Below are 26672 nucleotides of genomic sequence, written 5' to 3'. Positions count from 1 at the left end.
CCATTGACCCCATAGCCCCCCATTGACCCCATAGCCCCCCATTGACCCCATAGCCCCCCATTCATAACATAGCTCCTCCATTGATCCCATTGATCCCATAGCATCCCATTCATAACATAGCTCCCTCCATTGACCCCATAGCCCCCCATAGACCCCATAGCCCCCCATAGAACCCATAGCCCCCCATAGCGCCCATAGCCCCCCATACCCTCTACCCCATATCCCCCATAGCCCTATTGACCCCATAGCCCCCCATTGTCGTCCATTGACCCCACCTTGCCTCATAGCCCCCCATTTACCCCATAGCCCCCCATAGACCCCAATAGCCCCCATTGACCCCATAGCCCCCATTGACCATAGCCCCCCATAGCCCCATTAACACCCATAGCACCCCATAGCACCCCATTGACCCCATAGCACCCCATTGACACCCATAGCCCCCCAATCACCCCATAGCACCCCATTGTACCCCATAGCCCCCCATAGCACTGCATTGACCCCATAACAGCCCGTTGGTAGTCATTGACCCCCTTGCCTGCATAGTGCTCATAGCCCCCATCACCTATACCCCCCCCATTGACCCCATAGCCCCATTGACCCCATAGCACCCCATTGACCCCATACCCCCCATTGACCCATAGCCCCCATGGACCCCATAGCCCCCCAATTGACCCCATAGCCCCCATTGACCCCATAGCACCCCATTGACCCCATAGCCCCCCATTGACCCCATAGCACCCCATTGTACCCCATAGCCCCCCCATTGACCCCATAGCACCCATTGACCCCATAGCACCCATTGACCCCATACCCCCCCCCCATTCACCCCATATCCCCCATTGACCCCATAGCACCCCCATAGACCCCATTCCCCATTGACCCCATAGCCCCCCATTGACCCCATAGCCCCCCATTGACCCCATTGCCCCCCATTGACCCCATAGCCCCCCATAGCCCCCATTGACCCCATACCCCCCCATTGACCCCATAGCCCCCCATTGACCCCATAGCCCCCCATTGACCCCATACCCCCCCATTGACCCCATAGCCCCCCATTGACCCCATAGCCCCCCATTGACCCCACACCACCCCATTGACCCCATAGCACCCAAATGGTACCCCCCATTATCATAGCTCCCTCCATTGATCCCATTGATCCCATTCATAACCTAGCCCCCCCCCCCATAGCCCCCATAGCCCCCCATTGACCCCATAGCCCCCCATTGACCCCATAGCCCCCATTGACCCCATAGCCCCCCATTGACCCCATCCCCCCCATTGACCCCATAGCCCCCCATTGACCCCATAGCCCCCCATTGACCCCATAGCCCCCATTGACCCCATAGCCTCCCCCATTGACCCCATAGCCCCCCATTGACCCCATCACCCCGTTGACCCCATAGCACCCATACACCCCATAGCCCCCCTATTGACCCCATAGCCCCCTACCTCATAGCACCCCATTCCCCATAGCCCCCCATTGACCCCATAGCCCCCATTGACCCCATAGCCCCCCATTGACCCCATAGCCCCCCATTGACCCCATAGCCCCATTGACCCCATACCCCCCCATTGACCCCATAGCCCCCCATTGACCCCATACCCCCCCATTGACCCCATACCCCCCATTGATTACATAGCTCCAAAAGGGGGCGTGGCCAAGGCCGAAGGGGGCGTGGCCAAGAGTGGCTTCCCACCACAAGGGGGCGCCATAACCCCCCATTCATAACATAGCCCCCTCCATTGATCCCATTGGATCCCATTCATAACCTAGCCCCCCCCATTGACCCCATAGCCCCCCATAGCCCCCCCATTGACCCCATTCCCCCCCATTGCCAGCCCTAGAAGTGGGGCCGGACCTGCCCTCCAGTGCCGCCATTGACCGCTGGCTGGGGGAGCCCATTAAGGCGGCCTTGCTCCCCACCAGTCTCTTCCTCACCAATAAGAAAGGGTTCCCAGTGCTCTCCAGAGCCCACCAGCGCTTACTGGGCCGCTTGCTTAAGGTATAGGGGGGGGATATGGGGGATATGGGGGGGTATGGGGGGGTATGGGGGGATATGGGGGGGTATGGGGGGTTATGGGGGGATATGGGGGGGATGGGGGGTATGGGGGGATATGGGGGGATATGGGGGGATGGGGGGGTATGGGGGGGATATGGGGGGGTATGGGGGGATATGGGGGGGATATGGGGGGGTTATGGGGGGATATGGGGGGATATGGGGGGGATATGGGGGGATATGGGGTATGGGGGGGATATGGGGGGTATGGGGGGGATATGGGGGGGATATGGGGGGTATGGGGGGATATGGGGGGTATGGGGGGGTATGGGGGGGTATGGGGGGATATGGGGGGATATGGGGGGTATGGGGGGATATGGGGGGTATGGGGGGGTATGGGGGGGTATGGGGGGATATGGGGGGATATGGGGGGATATGGGGGGATATGGGGGGGGTATGGGGGTATGGGGGGATATGGGGGGGATATGGGGGGGTATGGGGGGGTATGGGGGGGGTATGGGGGGGTATGGGGGGGATATGGGGGGGTATGGGGGGGATATGGGGGGGTATGGGGGGTCTATGGGGGTCTATGGGGGGGATATGGGGGGTCTATGGGGGTCTATGGGGGGGATATGGGGGTCTATGGGGGTCTATGGGGGGCTATGGGGGTCTATGGGGGTCTATGGGGGGCTATGGGGGTCTATGGGGGTCTGTGGGGTCTCTGTGGGGATCTATTGCGTGTCTGTGGGGTGATATTGGGTCTCTATGGGGGCTCTATTGGGCTCTATGGGTCTCTATGGGGCTCTGTGGGGTCTCTATGGGGTCTCTATGGGTCCCTATGGGGTCCCTATGGGGTCTCTATGGGGTCTCTATGTGTCCCTATGTGTCCCTATGGGGTGGCATAGAGGGGCCCAGGCAGCGCCTTGCTGCTCATCCACCAGGGGGCGCCATAGTGCCAGGCTCAACTGAGGCCACGCTCCCTCTACCCTATGGCTCCCTATGGGGTCTCTATGGGTCCCTATGGGGTCTCTATGGGTCTCTATGGGTCTCTATGGGTCTCTATGGGGTCTCTATGGGGTCTATGGGGTCTCTATGGGTCCCTATGTGTCTCTATGGGGTCTATGGGTCTCTATGGGTCCCTGTGTGGCAGCTGGAGGTGCAGGTGGTGCTGAGCGGGGCCCCCCGCCATGGGGGGAAGCCCCTGGGCTCGTACCTGCAGTACCTGGAGCACCTGGGCCAGCACCGGCCCCCCCCCTCCGCCTACGACCTCTTCGCCCGCGGCTACGAGGACTACCTGCAGAGCCCCCTGCAGGTGTGGGGCACACGCTATGGGGCGCTATGGGGTGCTATGGGGCTGGATATGGGGCTGGAGTACCTGCAGAGCCCCCTGCAGGTGTGGGGCGCTATGGGGCTGGCTATGGGGCGCTATGGGGCTGGACTACCTGCAGAGCCCCCTGCAGGTGTGGGGCGCTATGGGGCACACGCTATGGGGCACACACTATGGGGAACGCTATGGGGTGCTATGGGGCTGGACTACCTGCAGAGCCCCCTGCAGGTGTGGGGCGCTATGGGGCGCTATGGGGCGCTATGGGGCGCTATGGGGTGCTATGGGGCTGGGTTATGGGGCGCTATGGGGCTCTTGCAGGTGTGGGGCGCTATGGGCGCTATGGGGCGCTATGGGGCGCTATGGGGTGCTATGGGGCTGGAGTATGGGGCTCTATGAGGTGTGGCTATGGGGTGCTATGGGGCGCTATGGGGCGCTATGGGGTGCTGGGGCTGGACTATGGAGCCTTGCAGGTGTGGGGCTGGCTATGGGGCTGGGTATGGGGTGCTATGGGGCTGGATATGAGGGCTGCGTATGGGGCACGCTATGGGGCACACGCTATGGGGTGCTATGGGGCTGGATGTGGGGCGCGATGTGGGGCTGGCTATGGGGTGCTATGGGGCTGGATATGGGGCTGGATGTGGGGTGCTATGGGGCTGGATATGGGGCCTGCGTATGGGGCGCGCTATGGGGCGCTATGGGGCTGGATATGGGGCTGGCTATGGGGCTGGATGTGGGGTGCTATGGGGCTGGACTACCTGCAGAGCCCCCTGCAGGTGTGGGGCACACGCTATGGGGCTGGATATGGGGCACACGCTATGGGGTGTGCTATGGGGCTGGATTACCTGCAGAGCCCCCTGCAGGTGTGGGGCGCTATGGGGCACACGCTATGGGGCTGGAGTACCTGCAGAGCCCCCTGCAGGTGTGGGGCGCTATGGGGCGCTATGGGGCTGGATATGGGGCTGGATATGGGGTGCTATGGGGCTGGATGTGGGGCTGGACTACCTGCAGAGCCCCCTGCAGGTGTGGGGCACACGCTATGGGGCTGGATATGGGGCTGGATATGGGGTGCTATGGGGCTGGATATGGGGCGCTATGGGGCTGGATATGGGGTGCTATGGGGAACACTGTGGGGCTGGCTATGGGATGCTATGGTACGTGCTATGGCGCGCTATGGGGCTGGGAGTGAAATCTATGGGGGTTGGAATGGGGTCTATGGTGCTGCCATTGGGGTTATATGTGGTGCTATGGGGCACGCTATGGGGCTGGCAGTGAAACCTATGGGGTTGGAATGGGGTTGGAATAGGGTCTATGGGGAGCACTATGGGGCTGGCAGTGAAACCTATGGGGTTGGAATGGGGTCTATGGGGCTGCCAGTGGGGTGCTATGGGGTCTATGGGGCTGGATATGGGGTTCTATGGGTCTGGCAATGATACCTATGGGGGTTGCAATGGGGTCTATGGGGGTTGCAATGGAGCCTATAGGGGTGAATGGGGAGAGAAGGGGGCGTGGCTTTCCCATATATGGCTTGAACAGGGAGGGGGCGTGGCCTGCCCATATAAGGCACTCACAAGCCACGCCCCCCCCCCCATAGCCCCTTATGGACAACCTGGAGTCGCAGACCTATGAGGTGTTCGAGAAGGATCCAATCAAATACTCCCAATACCAGCAGGTGGGCGGGGCTTGGGCAGGGGCCGAGGCCTCCCATTGGCTGCTCCTCCGTGCCTCATTAACATAACCACGCCCCCATTTCTTCCTTATAAGGCGATATATAGGTGCCTGCTGGACCGGGTGCCTGAGGAGGAGAAGGACACCAATGTGCAGTGAGTGCTATGGGGCGCCCTATGGGGCTATGGGGTGCCCCACATCCCTATGGGTCCCTATGGGTCCCCATACCCCACTTATGGGTCTACCTAACTCACTTATGGGTCCCTTATGGGTCCCTCACTTATGGGTCCCTTATGGGTCCCTTATGGTCACTTATGGGTCACTTATGGGTCCCTTATGGGTCACTTATGGGTCCCTATGGGTCACTTATGGGTCCCTGTGCATCACTTATGGGTCCCTATGGGTCACATATGGGTCCCTATGGGTCACTTATGGGTCCCTGTGCATCACTTATGGGTCCCTATGGGTCACATATGGGTCCCTGTGCATCACTTATGGGTCCCAGCCCTGGTCCCTGTGCATCACTTATGGGTCCCTATGGGTCCCCCTACCCCCCCTATGGGTCCCCCTACCCCACTTATGGGTCCCTATGGGTCCCCCTACCCCACTTATGGGTCCCTATGGGTCCCCCTACCCCACTTATGGGTCCCTATGGGTCCCTATGGGGCGCCCCACACCTGGCTCTGCCCCATAGGGTGGTGATGGTGCTGGGGGCCGGGCGGGGCCCGCTGGTGAGCGCCGCCCTCCGAGCTTCCCGCCAAGCGGGGCGGCCAATCAGGATCTACGCCGTGGAGAAGAACCCCAACGCCGTGGTCACGTGAGCCCTGCCCCATAGAGACCCCAAGAGACCCATAGAGACCCCATAGGGACCCATAGAGACCCCATAGAGACCCCATAGAGACCCATAGGGACCCCATAGAGACCCATAGGGACCCCATAGAGACCCATAGAGACCCCATAGAGACCCATAGGACCCCATAGCCCCATAGACCCCGCCCCTCACTATACCGCCCCCTGAGCACTATAGCGCCCCCTAGCGGCCGCGCCGTAGCGCGCTGCCTCAGCCCCCCATATTCCCCCATAGGCCCCCATAGACCCCCATAGACCCCCATAGCACCCCATAGACCCCCATAGACCCCCATAGACCCCCATAGACCCCCATAGACCCCCATAGACCCCCATAGACCCCCCATAGACCCCCATAGACCCCCATAGACCCCCATAGACCCCCCATAGACCCCCATAGCCCCCCATAGACCCCCATAGACCCCCATAGCCCATATAACCCCATAGACCCCCATAGACCCCCCATAGACCCCCATAGACCCCATAGACCCCCATAGACCCCATAGACCCCATAGACCCCCCATAGACCCCCCATAGACCCCCATAGACCCCCCATAGACCCCCATAGACCCCCTTACCCCAGCACTCTACCGCCCCCTACTGGCCGCGCCGCACCCTTCCCCCTCCCATTGGCCCATAGAGGAGGGGGGCGTGTCCTCAGCTGACCCCGCCCCCTGCAGCACTATACCGCCCCCTAGCGGCCGCGCCGCAGCGCGCTGCCTGCACCCCCCCCCATAGCCCTCCATAGGCACCCCATAGACCCCCATAGCCACCCCATAGACCCCCATAGACCCCCATAGACCCCCATAGACCCCCATTGACCCCCATAGACCCCCATAGACCCCCCATAGACCCCCATAGACCCCCCTAGACCCCCATAGACCCCCATAGACCCCCATAGCCCCCCATAGACCCCCATAGACCCCCATAGACCCCCATAGACCCATAGAGCCCCCCATGAGCCCCCATAAACCCCCATAGATGCCCCATAAACCCCCATAGACCCCCATTAACTTCCATAGACCCCCCATAGACCCCCCCATAGACCCCCCATAGACCCCCATATAGACCCCCCATAGACCCCCATAGACCCCCATAGACCCCCATAGACCCCCCATAGACCCCCCATAGACCCCCATAGACCCCCCATATCCCCCCATATCCCCCCATATCCCAGCACTATACCGCCCCCTGCTGGCCACGCCGCACCAGACAAGGCAAAAGGAGGGGGCGTGTCCTCATCTGACCCCGCCCCCTGCCGCACTATACCGCCCCCTAGCGGCCGCGCCGCAGCGCGCTGCTTTTCCCCCCCCCATAGCCCTCCATAGCCACCCCATAGCCACCCCATAGCACCCCATAGCCCCCCATATCCCCCCCAGGCTGCAGAGCTGGCAGTACGAGGAATGGGGGGCGCAGGTGACGGTGGTGGCGCAGGATATGAGGGGCTGGAGCCCCCCCGAAGGGGCCGACCTGGTGGTGTCCGAGCTCTTGGGGTCCTTTGGGGACAATGAACTGAGCCCCGAGTGCCTGGATGGGGCCCAGCACTGCCTCAAGGGTGAGGGAGATGGGGCTACAATGGTTATAATGGGGTATAATGGGGTTTAATGGGGTTATAATGGGGTATAATGGGGTTATAATGCGTCATAATGGGGTTATAATGGGGTGTAATGGGGTTATAATGGGGTGGGGTGGGTGGATGGGGTTACAATGGTTATAATGGGGTTATAATGGGGTTTAATGGGGTAAATGGGGTTATAATGGGGTGTAATGGGGTTATAATGGGGTTATGGGAATGTGGGAGTAGGATGGGGTATAATGGGGTTATGGATGGGGTTATAATGGTTATAATGGGGTATAATGGGGTATAATGGGGTTATAATGGGGTGTAATGGGGTTATAATGGGTTATAATGGGGTTATAATGGGGTGTAATGGGGTTATAATGGGGTTGGGGATAATGAAGTGAGGGGTGTGGATGGGGAGAATGTAAGGGTGAGGGCAATGGGGTTAGAATGGGGTTATAATGGGGTGTAATGGGGTTTAATGGGGTGTAATGGGGTTATAATGGGGTGTAATGGGGTGTAATGGGGTGTAATGGGGTGTAATGGGGTTATAATGGGGTGTAATGGGGTTATAATGGGGTTATAATGGGGTGTAATGGGGTTATAATGGGGTATAATGGGGTTATAATGGGGTGTAATGGGGTTATAATGGGGTATAATGGGGTTATAATGGGGAATGGGGTTATAATGGGGTTATAATGGGGTATAATGGGGTTATAATGGGGTATAATGGGGTTATAATGGGGTATAATGGGGTTATAATGGGGTATAATGGGGTATAATGGGGTGTAATGGGGTTATAATGAGGGGGAATGGGGTTATAATGGGGTATAATGGGTTATAATGGGGTTATAATGGGGTGTAATGGGGTATAATGGCTTATAATGGGTTATAATGGGGTATAATGGGTTATAATGGGGTGTAATGGGGTTATAAGGGGGTATAATGGGTTATAATGGGGTATAATGGGGTTTAATGGGTTGTAATGGGGTTACAATGGGGGGAATGGGTTATAATGGGGTGTAATGGAGCTAGAATGGGTTGTAATGGGGTATAATGGTGTATAATGGGGTTATAATGGGTTGCAATGGGTTCTAATAGGGTTATAATGGGTTATAATGGGTTATAATGGGGTATAATGGGGTTATAATGGGGTATAATGGAGTTATAATGGGGTATAATGGGGTTGTACCGGTGTCATTCCGGTGCCATACCGGTGTCATACCAGTGTTATACTGGTGTCATATTGGTGTCATACCGGTGTCATACTGGTGTCATACTGGTGTCATACTGGTGTTGTACTGGTGTTATACCGGTTTCATACCGGTCTCATACCGGTGTCATACTGGTCTCATACCAGTCTCATACTGGTGTTATACTGGTCTCATACTGGTGTCATAGTGGTGTTGTGTTATACCGGTGTCATACTGGTGTCGCACTGGTGTCGTACTGGTATCGCACTGGTGTCATACTGGTGTCATACTGGTGTTGTACTGGGTTATACTGGTGTCATACTGGTCTCATACTGGTGTTATACTGGTGTTATACTGGTGCTGTACTGGTGTCATAGCGGTGTCATACTGGTGTTATACTGGGGTTGTGTTATACTGGTGCTGTACTGGTGTCATACCGGTCTCATACCGGTGTCATACTGGTGTCATACCGGTGTTATACCGGTGCTGTACTGGTGTCATACTGGTCTCATACTGGTGTTGTACTGGTGTTGTGTTGTACTGGGTTATACTGGTCTCATACTGGTCTCATCCTGGTCTCGTACTGGTGCGGTGCGGGCAGCGGGGGGGGTGAGCATCCCCTGCTCCTACAGCTCCTTCCTGGCGCCCATCTCCTCCTCCAAGCTCTACACCGAGGTGCGGGGCTGCCGCGAGAGGGACCGGGACCCAGAGGTACCCCCCCCGCTATGGGGCAGCTATGGGGCAGGCTATGGGGCAGCTATGGGGCAGGCTATGGGGCAGGCTATGGGGCTGGCTATGGGGCTGGGTATGGGGCAGCTATGGGGCTGGGTATGGGGGTCAATGGGGGTCAATGGGGGTCAATGGGGGTGGGTGCGGGGCTGCCGCGAGAGGGACCGGGACCCAGAGGTACCCCCTGCTATGGGGCAGCTATGGGGCAGCTATGGGGCAGCTATGGGGCAGGCTATGGGGCTGGGTATGGGGCAGGCTATGGGGCAGCTATGGGGCAGGCTATGGGGCAGCTATGGGGCTGGGTATGGGTATGGGTATGGGGGTCAATGGGGCTGGGTATGGGGGTCAATGGGGGTCAATGGGGTGGTTATGGGGCAGTTATGGGGCGGTTATGGGGTGGTTGTGGGGTCGTTGTGGAGTGGTTATGGGGTGGTTATGGAGTGGTTATGGGGCAGCCAGGGGATGGTCATGGGGCAGCCAGGGGGTGGTTATGGGGCAGCTATGGGGTGGGCTTGGGGGTGGTCATGGGGCTCCATGGGGGTCAATGGGGGTGGGTATGGGGGTCAATGGGGGTGGGTGTGGGGGTCAATGGGGGAGCTATGGGGGGGTCAATGGGGCTGGGTGTGGGGGTCAATGGGGCTGGGCTATGGGGCTGGGTGTGGGGCTGGGTGTGGGGGTCAATGGGGGTGGTTATGGGTTCAATGGGGGTCAATGGGGCTGGGTATGGGGGTCAATGGGGGGGTTATGGGGGTGGGTATGGGGGTCAGTTGGGGGGGTTATGGGGCTGGGTATGGGGGTCAATGTGGGGGTATGGGGCAGCTATGGGGCTGGGTAAGGGGCAGCTATGGGCCTGGATATGTGGGTCAATGGGGATGATTATGGGGGTCATTGGGGGGGTTATGGAAGGGTTATGGGGGTCAATGGGGGGTTATGGGGGTCAACGGGGATGCTTATGGGTCCCGCTATGGGTCCATCAATGGGTCCCTCTATGGGTCCACCAATGGGTCCCTCTATGGGTCCCTCTATGGGTCCATCAATGGGTCCCGCTATGGGTCCCGCTATGGGTCCCGCTATGGGTCCATCAATGGGTCCATCAATGGGTCCCTCTATGGGTCTTGCTATGGCTCCCGCTATGGGTCCCTGCCCCATAGGCCCAGTTCGAGATGCCCTACGTCGTCCGCCTCCACAACTACCACCAATTGGCCGCCCCCCAGCCCTGCTTCACCTTCCAGCACCCCAACCCCGGTACGTGATTGGCTGCTCCCTGATGCCATCATATCCCCCCTCAATCCCCATTGGCTGGCTCTACAGAGGTGCCGACCAATGGCGTGGCTCCCTGCGGCAGAGGCAGCCAATGACAACAGCCGGTACCGCCTCCTGGCCTTCCGGGTCCAGGTCGACTCCGTGCTCCACGGCTTCGCCGGTTACTTCGAGACCACGCTCTATGGGGACATCACCCTCAGTAGGGGGCTATGGGGGGATATGGGGGGGATATGGGGGGATATGGGGTGTCTATGGGGGGTCTATGGGGTGTCTATGGGGTGCTAAGGGGTGTCTATGGGGATCTATGGGGTGCTAAGGGGTGTCTATGGGGTGCTAAGGCGTGTCTATGGGGCTCTATGGGGTGTCTATGGGGCTCTATGGGGTGTCTATGGGGTGCTAAGGGGTGTCTATGGGGCTCTATGGGGTTTTTGTGGGTCTCTATGGGGCACGAAGTGGGGGTCTGTGATGCTCTATGGGGTGTCTGTGGGGCACTAAGAGGCTTCCATGGGGCTCTATGGGGCACTAAGGGGTGTCTATGGGGCGCTAAGGGGGGTCTATGGGGGTCTATGGGGCTCTATGGGGCGCTACGGGGTGTCTATGGGGTCTATGGGGGCCAATGGGGCTCTATAGCGCCAACGGGCATCAATGGGCGTCCCTGGGAACAAACGGGCTCTATGGTGTCCAATGGGCATCAACGGGCACCTCCGATCATCCAATAGGAAGCCAGCCCTCTGGGAGGGGCTCATCCCCCTCTCAGCCAATAGGGCTGCGAGGAACACGTGGTGGGCGATGACGGGGGGCGTGTCCTCTCGCGGTCACATGACCCCCCCCCCCCTTGTCACATGACCCCCGCAGGTATCCGCCCGGAAACGCACTCCCCGGGGATGTTCTCATGGTTCCCCATCTTCTTCCCCCTCAAGGTGCGGGCCCCAACATGGCCGCCTCCATAGCGGCCGCCATCTTGGCTACCCCTAATGGGCGCCGCCATCTTGGCTTCCCTCTCTCCTTCACGCGGCCGCCGCCATTTTGGCTCCCCCCCGCCCCTCCTCACACGGCTGCCGCCATTTTGGCCGCTCTCCCATTGACTCCAATGGGGTTGGGGCCTCCTCATCGCCGCCATTTTCCTTTGTTTAACCCCCCCCCCTCCCCCAACAGCAACCGTTACCGGTAAAGGCAGGCGAGGAGGTGACCGTGGCCTTCTGGCGCTGCTCCACCCCGAAGAAGGTCTGGTACGAGTGGGCCGTGACGGCTCCCGTCCCTTCCGCCCTTCACAACCCCACCGGCCGCTCCTACACCATCGGCCTCTGACCAATAAAACGCCTTTGCCTGCCCGCTCCGCCTGCTTATTATGGGCTGGAGGCCCAGACGAGGCCGACGCGAGGCCTCGACGGCCATCGCCGCATGGGCGCCGCCATCTTGGAGCGCTCCGTACGGCGGCCGCCATCTTGCTCGGACGGGGCCTTATAACAGCGTTTAAACGCTCTTTTCCGCCCCTTAAACACCTACTAGGAGGCCCCGTGCGTATCGCGACAGCGATCGCGATAGGTCCAACGCCCGCTGGCCACCGTTTAAACGCTTCTTTAGCGCTTTAAACGCTTCCGAACGCGCAGCGCAGGCTCCGCTAGGCCGCGGGTCGCCATGGCAACGCGCCCGGAGGGAGGGAGGGGGGAGAGGGGAGGAGGAGGGGGGCGTGGTTTCGGCGTTACCGTGGCGACGGCCAATCAGCGCGCGGCCCCGCCCCGAGCCAATGGCAGCGCGTCGGCTCGCTTCGTCCCCGCCCTTCACCCAATGGGAAGCGGGAGGCGGGCCGCGCGGCGCCCAATCAGAGCGCGGCAACGAGGACTCGGGGAAGGCGGGGGGAAGGTTCTGGAGGCCGCCGCCATCTTTGAGCGCCGCGTCCGGGGCCGCCGCCGCCGCCGCCGCTCTCGCCGTTAAGGCCCGACCGAAGAAGGAGGCCCCGGTACGTCAGCGCCGTGCGTTGTGACGTCATAGAGCACCGGGATTGCGTCATCAACGCGGGGGGGGGGAAGTCGGATTGTTTTGGTGGTGGGGGGGGAAGCAATGAGAAGGGTGGGGGGGGCGACGAGCGCAGTGCGCATGCGCGTTCCTCCGCGCCGCTAGGGGGCGCGCTCGGGTTTCGGGGTTAGGCCGCTGCGTTTTTGGGGTGGATTCGGGCGGGTTTCGCCAACGAGGAGGTCTTTGTGTGACGTCATCGGTGTCGTCATCGCAGCGTGCGTCGACGTAAGGGGGGATCCCCCCCCTTTATCCCCTCCCCCCGCCCCCTTTTAAAGATGGAGGCCGCAGGCTCGAACCCGTTGCAGGACCCGGTGAGTGCTATGGGGATGATGGGGGGGGGGGCGAGGGGCATTGTGGGTACTTGGAGGACTGAGACCCCCCCCCCCATTATCAGACGGACGCGATGACGTCAGACGACTTCGATATCGTCATCGAGGCCATGCTGGAGGCACCCTATAAGAAGGAGGAGGTGAAAGGGGGGGCTATGGGGGGGCTAAATGGGGGTTAATGGGGTCCTAATGGGGGGTAATGTGGTTCTAATGGGTGTTAATGGGGTCCCAATGGGGGTTAATGTGGTCCCAGTGGGGGTTAATTAGGTTCCAATGGCGTTTAATGGGGTCCCTGTGGGGGTTAATGGGGTCCCAGTGGGTTCAACGGGCTCCCAATGGGGTTTAATGGAGTCATAATGTGGGTTAATGGGGCTTCAATGGGGTTTAATGGGGTCTAAAGCAGGTTAATGGGGTCCCAATGGAGAATAATGGCGGCTAAAGAGGGTTAATGGTGTCCCAATGGGGTTTAATGGGGTCCCAATAGGGTTTAATGTGGTCCCAATGGGGTTTAATGGGGTCCCAATGGGGCTTAACAGGGTCTAAAGGGGTTAATGGGGTCCCAACGAGGTTTTAAGTGGGTTTAATGGGGTCCTAATGGGGGTTAGTAAGGTCTAAACGGGTTTAGTGGGGGGTCCAATGGGGTTTAATGGGCTCTAAAGGAGTTTAATGGGGTCCCAATGCAGTTAATGGAGTCCTAATAGGTGTTAATGGGGCCTCAATGGGTTTTATTGGGGTCTAAAGAGGGTTAATGGGGTCTAAATGGGGTTAAACGGGTATAAAGGGGGTCTAATGGGGTCCCAATGAGGGTTAATAAGGTCCTAATGGGGTCCCAATGGGTTTAATGGGCTCCTAATGGGGGTTAATGGGGTCCTAATGGGGTCCCAACAGAGTTTAATAGGGTCTAAAGAGGGTTAATGGGGTTTAATGCGGCCTAAAGGGGGTTAATGGGGTCTAAAAGGTTTTAATGGGGTCACAATGAGGTTTAATGGGGGTCTAAGGAGGTTTAATGGGCTCTAAAGCGGGCTAATACGGTCCCAATGGAGATTAATGGGGTCTAAAGGAGGTTAATGGTGTCCTAATGGGGGTTGATGGGGTCCCAACAGGGTTTAATGGGTGGTTAATGGGGTCTAAAGGGGGTTAATGGGGTCCCAGTGGGGATTAATGGGGTTCTAATGGGGGTTATTGGGGTCCCAATGGGGTTTAATGGCGTCTAAAGGGGGTTAATGTGGTCCCAACGGGGTTTAATGGGATCTAAAGGGGTTTTAATGGGGCCTACAGGGGGTTATTGGGGTCCCAATGAGGTTTATTGGTGTCTAAAGGAGGTTAATGTAGTCCCAATGGGGGTTAATGGGGTCCCAACGAGGTTTATTGGGGTCTAAAGAGGGTTAATTGGGTCCTAGTGTGGTTTATGGGTTTTCAGTGGGGTTTAATGGTGTCTGAAGAGAGCAAATGGGGTCCTAATGCACTTTAATGGGGTCCCAATGGGGTTCAATGGGCTCCCAATGGGTGTTAATGGGCTCTGTATGGGTTTCAATGGGCTCCCATAGGTTCCCAATGCAGCCCTATAGCTTCTATGGGGCCCATGACCCCCCCCTAACCCCCCCCTCCCCCTTTCCAGGCCCAGCCCGGCCCCTCCAAGGCGCAGGCAGAGGCTCCAGCAGCTCAGGTGAGGGGGGGGTCACGTGATTGGGGGTGGTCACGTGATGGTGGGGCCCATAGAGGTCACGTGACTCCTATGGACTTCCTTTGTGTCCAGCAGGCACCAGAGGAAGGCAGCAAAGAGGCCAAGAAGGAAAGCGGGAGCAGGTGGGTAATGGGGAGCAATGGGGGTTAATGGGGTCCCAATGGGTGTTAATGGGGTCTTAAGAGGTGTTAATGGGGCCTAAAGGGCGTTAATGGGGTCCTAATGGGGGTTAATGGGGTCTAAAGGGGGTTAATGGGGCTCTAATGGGAATTAATGGGGTCTAAAGGGGGTTAATGGGGTCCTAATGGGGGTTAATGGGGTCTAAAGGGGGTTAATGGGGTCCTAATGGGGGTTAATGGGGTCTAAAGGGGGTTAATGGGGTCCTAATGGGGGTTAATGGGGTCCTAATGGGGGTTAATGGGGTCCTAATGGGGGTTAATGGGGTCCCAATGGGGGTTAATGGGGTCCTAATGGGGGTTAATGGGGTCTAAAGGGGGTTAATGGGGTCTAAAGGGGGTTAATGGGGTCTTAATGGGGGTTAATGGGGTCGTAATGGGGGTTAATGGGGTCTTAATGGGGTCCTAATGGATGTTAATGGGGTCGTAATGGGGGTTAATGGTGTCTAAAGGGGCTTAATGGGGTCACAATGGGGTTCAATGGGGTCTAAAGGGGTTTAATGGGGTCCCAATGAATGTTAATGGGGCTCTAATGGGGGTTAATGGGGTGTAATGGGGGTTAGTAGGGTCCCAATGGGGGTTAATGGTATTTAAAGGGGGTTAGTGGGGTCCTAAAGGGGGTTACTGGGGTCTAAATGTGTTTAATGTGGCCCCAATGGGGTTTAATGGGGGTTAATGGGGTCCCTATGGTGTCAACGGGGGTATTTGGGGTCCTCACCCCCTTTCCCCCCTCCCAGCAGCCGGAAGAAGCGGAGCAGGAGCCGGAGCCGGAGCCGCGAGCACAGACACAGGTGGGGGTCAATGGGGGTCAATGGGGCTCAATGGTGTCACTGGGAGTCAATGGTGTCAATGGGAGTCAATGGAGTCAATGGGAGTCAATGGGGGTCAATGGGTGTCAGTGGGAGTCAATGGGAGTCAATGGGGGTCAGTGGGAGTCAATGGGACTCAATGGGGGTCAATGGGAGTCAATGGGGTCAACGGGCTCAATGGAGTCAATGGGCATCAATGGCAGTGAATGGGAGTCAATGGAGTCAATGGGGCTCAGTGGGAGTCAATGGGGGTCAATGGGTGTCAATGGGACCCAATGGGAGTCAATGGGGGTCAATGGGCTCAATGGGGTCAATGGGAGTCAATGGGAGTCAATGGGCGTCAATGGGCGTCAATGGAACCCAATGGGGCTCAATGGAACCCAATGGAGCTCAATGGAGCTCAATGGAACCCAATGGAACCCAATGGAGCTCAATGGAACCCAATGGAGCTCAATGGAGCTCAATGGAACCCAATGGAACCCAATGGAGCTCAATGGAACTCAATGGGTGTCAATGGGCGTCAATGGAAGCCAATGGAGCTCAATGGAGCTCAATGGAACTCAATGGGTGTCAATGGGTGTCAGTGGGGCTCAATGGAACCCAATGGAACCCAATGGGTCTCAATGGGTCTCAATGGGGCTCAATGGAGCCCAATGGAACCCAATGGAACCCAATGGGTCTCAATGGAGCCCAATGGAACCCAATGGGTCTCAATGGAACCCAATGGGTCTCAATGGAGCCCAATGGAACCCAATGGAACCCAATGGGTCTCAATGGGTCTCAATGGGGCTCAATGGAGCCCAATGGAACCCAATGGAACCCAATGGGGCTCAATGGGGCTCAATGGGGCTCAATGGAGCCCAATGGAACCCAATGGAACCCAATGGGTCTCAATGGGTCTCAATGGGGCTCAATGGAGCCCAATGGAACCCAATGGAACCCAATGGGTCTCAATGGAGCTCAATGGAACCCAATGGAACCCAATGGAACCCAATGGGTCTCAATGGAACCCAATGGAACCCAATGGATCTCAATGGGGCTCCCCATTGGCCGTGTCCCCGCAGCCGGAGCCGGGACCGGGATCGGCGCCGCCGGAGCCGGAGCCGCGAGCGCCGGAGCCGCCATCGGAGCCGCAGCCGCGACCGGCGCCGGGGGGGGGGGAGCCGCTCCCGCAGCCGGGACCGACGCCGCGACGAGCGCGCCCGGTGAGACACATAGGGACCCTATAGAGACCCTATAGAGACACATAGAGACCCTATAGAGACCCCATAGAGACACATAGAGAACCCATAGAGACCCCATAGAGAGACATAGGGACCCATAGAGACCCTATAGAGACACATAGGGACCCTATAGAGACCCCATAGAGAGACATAGGGACCCATAGAGACCCTATAGAGACACATAGGGACCCTATAGAGACCTATGGAGAGACATAGGGACCCCATAGAGACCCCATAGAGACACATAGAGACACATAGGGACCCTATAGAGACCCCATAGAGAGACATAGAGACCCATAGAGACCCATAGAGACACATAGAGACGCATAGAGACCTATAGAGACCCTATAGAGACCCCATAGAGACCCCATAGGGACACATAGAGACCCATAGAGACACATAGAGACCCTATAGAGAGACATAGGGACCCTATAGAGACACATAGAGACACATAGAGAGACATAGGGACCCATAGAGACCCCATAGGGACCTTATAGAGACCCCATAGAGACCCATAGAGACCCCTAGAGACCCCATAGAGACCCATAGAGACCCCATAGAGACCCCATAGAGACACATAGAGACCCCATAGAGACACATGGAGACACATAGAGACCCCATAGAAACCCTATAGAGAACCATAGGGACCCCATAGAGACCCATAGGGACCCATAGAGACACATAGGGACCCATAGAGACCCATAGAGACCCCATAGAGAGCCATAGGGACACATAGAGACCCATAGGGACCCCATAGAGACCCCATAGCAACCCCATACCGAGTCTGTATCGGCCCCATATCGAGTTTATATCGGCCCCATATCGAGTCTATATCAGTCCCATATCAGCTCCGTATCGACCCTATATCGATGCCATATCGGCCCCATATCGACGCCATATCGACTCCATATCAGCCCCATAGCGACCCCATAGCAGCACTATATCGGCCCCATATCGACACCATATCGACCCTATATCAATGCTATATCAGCCCCATATCAGTCCCACATCCCATATTGACCCCATATCAGCCCCATATCGATGCTGTATCGGTCCCACATCTGCCCCATATCGGCCCTATATCAACCCCATAGCGATGCCATATCAGCCCCTTATCGGTCCCATATCGACCCTACATCCGCCTGAAAACACCCCGAAACGGCCAAAATCAGCCCAAAACGGCCCCAAATCACCCTAAAATGACCCAAAACACCCCAAAATCACCCAAAATGCACTCAAAATACCCCAAAATACATCAGAATGACCCCAAATGCCCCAAAATGCCCCAAAATCACCCCAAAATGCCCCAAAACCACCCAAAATCACCCCAAAATACATCAGAATGACCCCAAATGACCCAAAACACCCCAAAATCGCCCTCATTGCCCTGTTTCCCCCCCAGGCGCCGCTTTGGGCACAGCAAGAGCCCCTTGTACCGGGAGAAGAGCCCCGTGCGGTGAGCGGAGAACACGGGATAACATGGGAGAACACGGGATATACATGGGATATACATGGGATAGACATGGGATAGTGACATGGGATAACATGGGACAGTAACATGGGATAGCATGGGATAACATGGGAGAGGAATATGGGATAATATGGGATAGGAACACGGGATAACATGGGATAATTTTGTAACATGCTGTAACACAGTAACATGTGATAACACTCTACCATGCGATAACACACTAGCAGGCTCTAACATGGGATAATAGTCTCTAACACGTGATAACACATGATAACAGGCTCTAACATGCGATAACACACGATAACGCTGCAACATGCGATAACACATGATAACGTGCAATAACAGATGATAACATGCTCTAACACATGATAACACATGATAACGGGCTCTAACATTCAATAGCACACGATAACAGGCTCTAACATGCTGTAACATGCAATAACACATGATAACATGCAATAACATGCTCTAACATGTGATAACATGCAATAACACGCTCTAACAGGCGATAACACACGATAACATGCTCTAACCCACTCTAACATGCGGTAACCCACGGTAACACACTCTAACACGCGATAACACGCTCTAACATACGACAACACACGATAACACACTCTAACACGCTCTGTGCCGTGTGCAGGGAGCCGCTGGGCAGCCTGAGCCCGGAGGAGCGCGACGCCCGCACCGTGTTCTGCATGCAGCTGGCGGCGATAACACGCTCTAACACGCGATAACACCCTCTAACATGCGATAACACGCGATAACATGCGATAACATGCGATAAACGCGATAACATGCGATAACACACGATAACACGTGATAACACGCGATAAACACGCGATAACATGTGATAAACACGCGATAACATGCGATGAACGCGATAACACACTATAACACGTGATAACACGCGATAAACACGCGATAACATGCGATAACACGCGATAAACGCGATAACATGCGATAAACACGCGATTACATGCAATAACACACGATAACATGCGATGAACACGCGATAAACACGCGATAACATGCGATAACACAATATCGCGCTCTAACACGTGATAACATGCGATAACATGCTCTAACATACGATAACCCGCTCTGTCCCGTGCCCGCAGGGAGCCGCTGGGCAGCCTGAGCCCGGAGGAGCGCGACGCCCGCACCGTGTTCTGCATGCAGCTGGCGGCGATAACACGCTCTAACATGCTCTAACATGCGATAACACGTGATAACACGCTCTAACATGCTTTGTGCCGTGTGCAGGGAGCCGCTGGGCAGCCTGAGCCCGGAGGAGCGCGACGCCCGCACCGTGTTCTGCATGCAGCTGGCGGCGCGCATCCGCCCCCGCGACCTCGAGGACTTCTTCTCGGCCGTCGGCAAGGTCAGAGCCCGCCCGGGGGCGGCCCCATGGATTCTATGGGGCAGAAACCATTGCATCTATGGGGCAGCCCCATAGATTCTATGGGGCAGGAGCCATTGCTTCTGTGGGGAGGAGCCATTGTCTCTATGGGGCAGCCCCATAGCTCCTGTGGGGCAGGAGCCATTGTCTCTATGGGCAGGAGCCATTGTCTCTATGGGGCAGCCCCATAGTTTCTGTGGGGCAGGAACTATTGTCTCTATGGGGCAGGAACCATCGCCTCTATGGGGCAGGAACCATTGTCTCTATGGGGCAGGAACCATTGCACCTATGGGGCAGCCCCATGGATTCTGTGGGGCAGGAGCCATTGCTTCTGTGGGGGAGGAGCCATTGTCTCTATGGGGCAGCCCCATAGATTCTGTGGGGCAGGAGCCATCGCTTCTGTGGGGGAGGAACCATTGTCTCTATGGGGCAGCCCCATAGATTCTGTGGGGCAGGAGCCATTCCTTCTGTGGGGGAGGAGCCATTGTTTCTATGGGGCAGCCCCATAGATTCTGTGGGGCAGGAACCATTGCCTCTATGGGGCAGGAGCCATGGATTCTATGGGGCAGGAGCCATGGACTCTATGGGGCAGGTGCCATTGTCTCTATGGGGCAGGAGCTATCGCCTCTATGGGGTAGCCCCATAGCTCCTGTGGGGCAGGAACCATTGTCTCTGTGGGGCAGTCCTATTCCCTCTATGGGCCAGCCCCACAGATTCTATGGGGCACTTCCCATTGTTTGTATGGGGCAGTCCCCATTGTCTCTATGGGGCAGGAACCATCGCCTCTATGGGGCAGTCCCCATTGTCTCTATGGGGCAGTCTCCATCACCTCTATGGGGCAGTCTCCATTGCCTCTATGGGGCAGTCTCCATCACCTCTATGGGGCAGCCCCATTAATTCTGTGGGGCAGGAACCATTGTCTCTATGGGGCAGGAACCATTGCCTCTACGGGGCACTTCCCGTTGTCTCTATAGGGCAGTCCCCATTGTCTCTATGGGGTACTCCCCATAACCTCTATGGGGCAGCCCCTGTCGTGTCTAGGGCAATCCCCATCATCTCTATGCTCCCCCCTTAGTGTCTCTATGGTCTCTCTATGTGTCTCTATGGGGTCTCTATGTGTCCCTATGGGTCTCTATGGGTCTCTATGGGTCTCTATGGGTCCCTATGTGTCCCTATGGGTCCCCCCAGGTCCGGGACGTCCGCATCATCTCGGACCGGAACTCGCGCCGCTCCAAGGGCATCGCCTACGTCGAGTTCTGCGACATCCAATCGGTGCCCTTGGCCATCGGCCTCACCGGCCAACGCCTGCTCGGCGTGCCCATCATCGTGCAGGCCTCCCAGGTGGGCGCTATGGGGCGCTATGGGGCGCTATGGGGTGCTATGGGGGTCTATGGGGGTCTATGGGGTGCCTATGGAGGGCTATGGGGGGGGGGGTGCAGGCAGCGCGCTGCGGCGCGGCCGCTAGGGGGCGGTAGAGTGCGGCAGGGGGCGGGGTCAGGTGAGGACACGCCCCCCTCGTCTATGGGCCAATGGGAAGGGGGGGGTATGGGTGGTGTGTTAGGTGCGGCCGCTAGGGGGCGGTATAGTGCGGCAGGGGGCGGGGTTAGGTGAGGACACGCCCACCTCCATGTGGACATACTGAGGGGGCTATGGGGGTCTATGGGGGTCTATGGGGTCTATGGGGGTCTATGGGGGTCTATGGGGGTCTATGGGTCTATGGGATATGGGGTCTATGGGGGGCTATGGGGTCTATGGGGGGATATGGGGGTCTATGGGGGATATGGGGGATATGGGGGGATATGGGGTTCTATGGGGGTCTATGGGGGGATATGGGGGTCTATGGGGGGCTATGGGGGTCTATGGGGGGTCTATGGGGGTCTATGGGGGTCTATGGGGGTCTATGGGGGGGATATGGGGGTCTATGGGGGTTTATGGGGGGGCTATGGGGGTCTATGGGGGGTTATGGGGGTCTATGGGATATGGGGGGATATGGGGGTCTATGGGGGGTCTATGGGGGTCTATGGGGTCTCTATGGGTCTCTATGGGTCTCTATGGGGCTTACAGCAGGGCCCAGGCAGCGCCTCCACTAGGGGGCGCCATAGTACTGGGGTCAACTGAGGCCGCGCTCCCTCTGCCCTATGGCTCCCTATGGGGTCTCTATGGGTCTCTATGGGGTCTCTATGGGTCTCTATGGGTCTCTATGGGGTCTCTATGGGTCCCTATGGGGTCTCTATGGGTCTCTATGGGGTCTATGGGTCTCTATGGGGTCTCTATGGGTCCCTATGGGGTCTCTATGGGTCTCTATGGGGTCTATGGGTCTCTATGGGGTCTCTATGGGTCTGCGCCCCACATCTCCCCCCTTGTCCCCACAGGCAGAGAAGAACCGGCTGGCGGCCATGGCCAACAACCTGCAGAAGGGATCGGGGGGCCCCATGCGCCTCTATGTGGGGTCCCTGCACTGCAACATCACCAAGGAGATGCTGAGGGGCATCTTCGAGCCCTTCGGCAAGGTAGGGACCCATAGCGGGACCCATAGCGGGACCCATAGCGGGACCCATAGCGGGACCCATAGCGGGACCCATAGAGGGACCCATAGCGGGACCCATAGAGGGACCCATAGCGGGACCCATAGCGGGACCCATAGCGGGACCCATAGCGGGACCCATAGCGGGACCCATTGATGGACCCATAGCGGGACCCATAGAGGGACCCATTGATGGACCCATAGCGGGACCCATAGCGGGACCCATAGCGGGACCCATGGCGGGACCCATAGCAGGACCCATAGAGGGACCCATAGCGGGACCCATAGAGGGACCCATAGCGGGACCCATAGCGGGACCCATAGCGGGACCCATAGATGGACCCATTGATGGACCCATAGAGGGACCCATTGATGGACCCATAGGGACCCATTGGACCCATAGGGACCCATAGTGGACCCATAGCGGACCCATAGCGGACCCATAGCGGACCCATAGCGGACCCATAGCGGGACCCATTGATGGACCCATTGATGGACCCATTGATGGACCCATTGATGGACCCATAGAGGGACCCATAGAGGGACCCATTGATGGACCCATTGATGGACCCATAGCGGGACCCATTGATGGACCCATAGCGGGACCCATAGATGGACCCATAGCGGGACCCATAGATGGACCCATAGATGGACCCATAGATGGACCCATAGATGGACCCATAGATGGACCCATAGATGGACCCATAGATGGACCCATAGATGGACCCATAGATGGACCCATTGATGGACCCATAGCGGGACCCATAGCGGGACCCATAGCGGGACCCATAGCGGGACCCATAGCGGGACCCATTGATGGACCCATTGATGGACCCATTGATGGACCCATTGATGGACCCATAGAGGGACCCATAGAGGGACCCATTGATGGACCCATTGATGGACCCATTGATGGACCCATTGATGGACCCATAGAGGGACCCATTGATGGACCCATTGATGGACCCATTGATGGACCCATTGATGGACCCATAGAGGGACCCATAGCGGGACCCATTGATGGACCCATAGCGGGACCCATTGATGGACCCATAGAGGGACCCATAGCGGGACCCATTGATGGACCCATTGATGGACCCATAGCGGGACCCATAGCAGGACCCATTGATGGACCCATAGCGGGACCCATTGATGGACCCATAGCGGGACCCATTGATGGACCCATTGATGGACCCATTGATAGACCAATAGCAGGACCCATTGATGGACCCATAGCGGGACCCATAGAGGGTGCCATTAGGGGGGGACCCATAGGGATGGGGTGGGGGGGCAGGGCCCGGAGCCCATTGGGGGTCTCTGCCCCACAGATCGAGAGCATCGTCCTCATGCGGGACCCGGACACCGGCCAGTCCAAGGGCTACGGCTTCATCACGGTGAGAGCCCCATAGAGACCCATAGGGACCCATAGGGACCCATAGGGACCCATTGAGCCCATTGATGGCCATTGAGACCCATTGTGACCCATTGAGCCCATTGTGACCCATTGATGCCCATTGAGACCCATTGATGCCCATTGAGACCCATTGATGCCCATTGACACCCATTGATGCCCATTTTGACCCATTGAGACCCATTGAGACCCATTGAGCCCATTGAGACCCATTGATGCCCATTGAGACCCATTGAGCCCATTGAGACCCATTGATGCCCATTGAGCCCATTGTGACCCACTGATGCCCATTGACTTCCATTGACGCCCATTGATGCCCATTGACTTCCATTGACTTCCATTGACGCCCATTGACTTCCATTGATGCCCATTGACGCCCATTGACTTCCATTGACTCCCATTGACGCCCATTGACTTCCATTGACGCCCATTGACTTCCATTGACGCCCATTGACGCCCATTGACTTCCATTGACTTCCATTGACGCCCATTGACTTCCATTGACCCCCATTGACGCCCATTGACTTCCATTGACTTCCATTGACTTCCATTGATGCCCATTGACTTCCATTGACGCCCATTGACGCCCATTGACTCCCATTGACTTCCATTGACCCCCATTGACTTCCATTGACGCCCATTGACCCCCATTGACTTCCATTGATGCCCATTGACGCCCATTGACGCCCATTGACGCCCATTGACGCCCATTGACTTCCATTGCCTTCCATTGATGCCCATTGACGCCCATTGACTTCCATTGACCCCCATTGACTCCCATTGACCCCCATTGACTTCCATTGATCCCCATTGACGCCCATTGACGCCCATTGACTTCCATTGACGCCCATTGACTTCCATTGATCCCCATTGACTTCCATTGACTTCCATTGATCCCCATTGACTCCCATTGACTCCCATTGATCCCCATTGACCCCATTCCCCCCATTAACCCCCATTCCCGCCCATTGACTCCCATTGACTCCCATTGACCCCCATTCCCCCCATCCCCCCATTCCCCCCCCAGTTCTCCGAGGCCGAATGCGCCCGCCGGGCCCTAGAGCAGCTCAATGGCTTCGAGCTCGCCGGGCGCCCCATGCGTGTGGGGCAGCTCCATGAGGGCCCCGAACCCGCTCTGCCCCCCGAGGGCCCCGAGGAACCGGAGCTACTGGGGGCTACTGGCCGGCTCCAGCTTATGGCCAAGCTGGCTGAGGGTGAGGCTATGGGGGGATATGGGGGTCTATGGGGGTCTATGGAGGGATATGGGGGGGGGGTGCAGGCAGCGCGCTGCGGCGCGGCCGCTAGGGGGCGGTATAGTGCTGCAGGGGGCGGGGTCAGATGAGGACACGCCCCCCTCCTCTATGGGCCAATGGGAGGGGGGGTATGGGTGGTGTGCTACGGCGCGGCCGCTAGGGGGCGGTATAGTGCTGCAGGGGGCGGGGTCAGATGAGGACACGCCCCCGTTCTCTGGGCTATTGGTCCCTATGGGGGTCTATGGGGCGTCTGTGGGGGGTTATGGGGCTATAGGGGTCTATGCGGCTATGGGGGTTAATGGGCTATGGGGGCTCTATGGGGCTATGGGGGCTCTATGGGCCTATAGGGGTTATGGGGCTATGGAGCACAGGGGGGCTATGGGGCAGGCAGGGGGCTGTGGGATACAGGGAGCTATGGGGCAGGCGGGTGGTTACAGGGCAGAGAGGTGCTTATGGGGCTATGGGGCATAGGAGGGGGTTGTGGGGCTATGGGGCACTGGGTGGGTGGTTATGGGGCAAAGGGGGGTGTTAATGGGGCTATAGAGCATGGGCCTATGTGGCAGAGGGGGGAGTTATGTGGTTATGGGGGGCTGTGGGGCAGGGTAAGGGGTTGGTTATGGGGCACGGGGTGGTTATGGGGCTATGGGTTCCTATGGGGCTCTATGGGGCAGGGTAAGGGGCTGGTTCTGGGGCTCCTGCCCCATAGCGTCTCTGTCTCCCCATAGGCTCCGGGCTGCAGTTGCCCAGCACGGCCCAGGCCGCTCTGCAGCTCAATGGGGCCCTGCCCTTGGGGGCGCTGAACCCCGCGGCGCTCACTGGTAAGGGGGCAATGGGGGTCTATGGGGCTCTATGGGGGGTCTATGGGGCTCTATGGGGGTCTATGGGGGTCTATGGGGGTCTATGGGGCTCTATGGGGGTCTATGGGGGTCTATGGGGCGCTATGGGGCTCTATGGGGTGCCTATGGAGGGCTATGGGGGGGGGTGCAGGCAGCGCGCTGCGGCGCGGCCGCTAGGGGGCGGTATAGTGCTGCAGGGGGCGGGGTCAGATGAGGACACGCCCCCTCCTCTATGGGCCAATGGGAGGGGGGGTGCAGGCAGCGCGGTGCGGCGCGGCCGCTAGGGGGCGGTAGAGTGCTGGGATAAGGGGGTCTATGGGTCTCTATGGGGCAGGGTCTCTGTCTCTATCTATGGGGCAGCCCCACATCTCCCCCTCTGTCTCCCCATAGCCCTGAGCCCGGCGCTGAACTTGGCCTCGCAGACGTTGGCGTCGCAGTGCCTCACGCTGTCGGGGCTCTTCTCCCCACAGACCATGTGAGAGGGGGGGATCTATGGGGCAGAATGGGGGGGGGAGCTATGGGGTAGTAATGGTATCTATGGGGTAGAATGGGGGGGATCTATGGGGTAGAAAGGGGGGGGATTTGTGGGGCAGAAATGGTATCTATGGGGTAGAATGGGGGGAATCTATGGGGCAGAAAGGGAAGGATCTATGGGGTACAATGGTGGGGTCTATGGGGCAGAAACATAATCTATGGGGCAGAATGGGGGAATCTATGGGGCAGAAAGTGGGGAATCTATGGGGCAGAAATGTGATCTATGGAGAAGGAAGGGGATCTATGGGGCAGAAAGGGGGGGATCTATGGGGCAAAGGGGTGGGATCAATGGGGCAGAAACTATGGGGCAGAATGGGGGGGATCTGTGTGGCAGAAAGGGGGGAATCTATGGGGCAGAAATGGGATCTATGGAGAAGAGAGGGGATCTATGGGGATCAATGGGGCAGAAACAATGTATGGGGG

At 57.8% G+C, this 26672-nt stretch overlaps 2 protein-coding genes across 2 annotated transcripts; both read left to right on the top strand.

The window, feature by feature from the left end:
- Nucleotides 1-1839: 1839 nt before the first annotated feature.
- PRMT5 (protein arginine methyltransferase 5) lies at nt 1840-11908 on the top strand (the record flags this gene model as incomplete). Its single annotated transcript, XM_061360990.1, has 11 exons — nt 1840-2003; nt 3148-3309; nt 4916-4993; nt 5086-5144; nt 5684-5806; nt 7215-7390; nt 9191-9300; nt 10470-10563; nt 10664-10780; nt 11437-11501; nt 11737-11908. Coding segments are annotated over 11 exons (1301 nt in total), but the record flags the coding sequence as incomplete, so codon positions are not given.
- Nucleotides 11909-12891: 983 nt separating this feature from the next.
- RBM23 (RNA binding motif protein 23) lies at nt 12892-26194 on the top strand. The gene is made up of 14 exons (XM_061360989.1): nt 12892-12908; nt 12992-13066; nt 14545-14592; nt 14683-14732; nt 15524-15583; nt 16660-16800; nt 18221-18274; nt 19556-19673; nt 20880-21032; nt 22064-22201; nt 23544-23609; nt 24654-24840; nt 25605-25697; nt 26106-26194. Exons 2-14 carry the CDS (start codon nt 13001-13003, stop codon nt 26192-26194), a joined length of 1263 nt encoding a protein of 420 aa, XP_061216973.1. The 5' UTR covers nt 12892-12908; nt 12992-13000.
- Nucleotides 26195-26672: the final 478 nt, after the last annotated feature.

Source organism: Neopsephotus bourkii, unplaced genomic scaffold, assembly GCF_033783945.1.
Source record: "Neopsephotus bourkii isolate Nb327-2 ecotype Australia unplaced genomic scaffold, CSIRO-AGI_Nbou_v1 NB_1040, whole genome shotgun sequence".
NCBI classification, from domain to species: Eukaryota; Metazoa; Chordata; class Aves; order Psittaciformes; family Psittacidae; genus Neopsephotus; species Neopsephotus bourkii.
This window is presented reverse-complemented; position numbering and strand designations above follow the sequence as displayed.